General features: G+C 39.8%; 1 protein-coding gene across 1 annotated transcript; it reads left to right on the forward strand. All coding sequences in view use genetic code 11, as the record gives it.

Annotated features, from left to right (window-relative positions):
* Positions 1-1,820: 1,820 nt before the first annotated feature.
* Positions 1,821-2,573, forward strand: EGR_06242 (Neuropeptide Y receptor; the record flags this gene model as incomplete). Its single annotated transcript, XM_024495491.1, has 1 exon — positions 1,821-2,573. The coding sequence occupies one exon, from the start codon at positions 1,821-1,823 to the stop codon at positions 2,571-2,573; it is 753 nt and encodes a 250-aa protein (XP_024350122.1).
* Positions 2,574-2,805: the final 232 nt, after the last annotated feature.

Genomic DNA, 2,805 nt, shown 5'->3' on the forward strand with positions numbered 1-2,805 from the left:
GTGTAAACAATCCAGCACTCACACTATCCACTGCACGCTTCATTTCCAGTAGGCCATTCTTCATAGCTGTGTGCGTGCTAGTGGGTGTGACATACTACAAGTGTAGTTAGCTCCATTGTTTGGTCTTCTTGTCAAGGATCAACGAAGTACTATGGAAATTTGTCTTTTTAAGAGAGTGCCACTGGAAGACAATGGCTGGCTAATTAATCAGTCAGTGGTCATTCGAATAGTGGTTCCTATCTTTTGCTATAAGACATGCCTAGAAGTTACGAGAGCTCAAGACGCTTCATTACCAATTCATGGGGGATTTGTGCATAAATTGAGGATAAATAGGAGAAGGAAGGGAAGAAGGAAGAGAGGGATACAGATGTTGCTTTATCCTCATGTTCATCCTTCATATTCTTATAATGAGCTTTCGCCACGCGATGATTAGCGTTTTCTTTAGCATTAGCAGCGCTGGACGGTCACATGCAAAATAGAGTAAACGGTTGGGAGTTGGAATTGATTTGACCAACTTATGTGTAGTGGTTGCCTTTAAATAAGTATCCATAACCTTGACATTGCTGTGCACATTTAAAATGGTTTCTTTACAAAGTGGTGGTAATTTTGTTAGAAGGTCTCCATATGGTTTGCACAATACAGCATTTAAATAGGATATTCTTCTGTGCAGTACGTGGTTGTATGGGAAGAAACCACTGTTGCTGTTATATTTGTGTTTAACTTTCAGAATTATTTTGCTACCAATTGGATGTTAAATGACTTCATAAATGCGTACAAAATTGTTTTTTTTTTTTCTCAATCAACGCGGAATCTATCAAGTGAAAATCTTCCTCACTTTTTAGAATGTTAACATTTCCATTTAGATTTTGCTTCGCATGACATTTATACACTTGACTTTGGAAACCTCATCATACATCATTCTTGTTTTCTTCTGCTAACAGGCTTTTAACTATGCATCTTGCAATTGCGGTTGGCACAAGTAAATGGTGTTACATGGGTTTTGCTGAGTACAATATTTGTTCCATCCGACCTCTACTGTCGAGGGATTTTGTCGATGATAGATTAAAAAGTGTTTTAATGCTGGCCTGCTTTTGCTATCGTCCGTACACAATTGTCATGGTTACCGAGTAGTCAAAGGCAGTCAAGTTTTACGATTACCTTTTCTGTATCTGTCTAGACATGACTATATGAGGTTCGTGACTTCAAACAAATGCATGTTTGGCTGGAGAAAGTGGAAAATAAACAAGAAACATTACATTATGATTGTGGATTTTAATCACTTAACTAAGCGTAAGTACTGAATCATTTGCTCCTCGAACTGGGTAATCCACATATGGGTGCTAATGAAGTAGTCAACTTAGAACGTAGTCTGGTTTGATTGTTGCACAGATCTCTTAGTAAAGAGCTACTAACGCTAGTGCTAATTTTACTACACTTTTAATTTTATACAATTAAAAGGGACTATCAAACTGACTTTGCAAACTACGTAAAATCTTCCAAATTAAAAAACAGCACATTCCTTTACAAATTAGCATGTTTGAAGGATACAGTGTGGATTTAGTTGAGTCAAAGGCTCTTGCTTGTAAATCCCTCACTTTTATTTAGAATAATTTTACCACTTTTTAGGTTCATCAGTACAAAGTGCCGAATGGCAAATTATCTGATTTTAGTTGGTCGGCCAATGACAACCTCAACTTGTTCACCGCTGATTGGTTGATAATTGCAAACAGTCTTACCGGACGCACACACCTACAACGAAACAGTGAACTATTCCTCTCATCATTAAATTGGCTCAATCCACCCTTAATACATATGCAACTATGCCTAATGCGTCACACTTGGCCACAGAAATGGAAAGTCCGAACGTCACCCACCCCGAGGCCATGGAAATATTTAATTTGGGCATGAAACTCGGCATGAGTTTACCCTACATCCCGCTCATGATTATAGCCCTTATCGGTAACTCCCTCGTTTGCTACGTCATTCATCGCTACCTCCAAAATTCAGTCACCAATATCTTTCTCTTCAACCTCAGTGTGACGGACATCCTTAGTACATTGGCCGTCATTCCTATGACAGCGATCGCTGACATTTGGCTCAATCACTGGCCATTCGGAGCAACTATGTGTAAACTGGTACCGTTCATCCAATGTTTGACAGTCACTTTGACAGCCTTCACCCACGTCCTCATTTCTTGTGACCGCTTCCTAATTGTCTTTCGACCCCTGCAGAGACGTCGGCTGCTGACACCACGACGTGCAAAATTTATCATCATTCTTCTTTGGTTGACTGCATGTATTCAGGCTACGCCGTTGGCGGTGGTGGGATACTTGCCGGAGGGAGCGAATGCGCGTTGCGAGGAGTCATGGGACGCTCATAGGAGTCAGGTCTACACTACTACGCTCATGGTGATGCAGTACTTCATTCCCTTGATCCTTCTTATTTGCTCCTACTCCGTGATTTGTTGGAAACTTAACTCCACTCAAGTGGGAGGCGCCATTTCCGTCAGTAGGAGTCGAATGGCAGTCAGATCTAAGCGAAAGGTTAGTGAAGAACATTTTCAGAGGCTTTAAATACAGGGGAGTTAGTGACTGTGGCGCAAGTATTTAGTTGTCGGATGTTCCACTTTTAAACTCACTTTAACAGATGTCTTTATTTGTAAAAAGTTATTTCACTTGTTTTTAACCTTATCTGACAGTTAGTTGTTTTCACTTATAAAAAAATAGTCTATGCAACCTTAAAATCTTGTCGCTTTTCCGTTTATGATGGTACAAACAGTCATAATTGATTTAAAAAGGTATAAGT

Source organism: Echinococcus granulosus (assembly GCF_000524195.1).
Source record: "Echinococcus granulosus chromosome Unknown EG_S00053, whole genome shotgun sequence".
NCBI lineage: Eukaryota > Metazoa > Platyhelminthes > Cestoda > Cyclophyllidea > Taeniidae > Echinococcus > Echinococcus granulosus.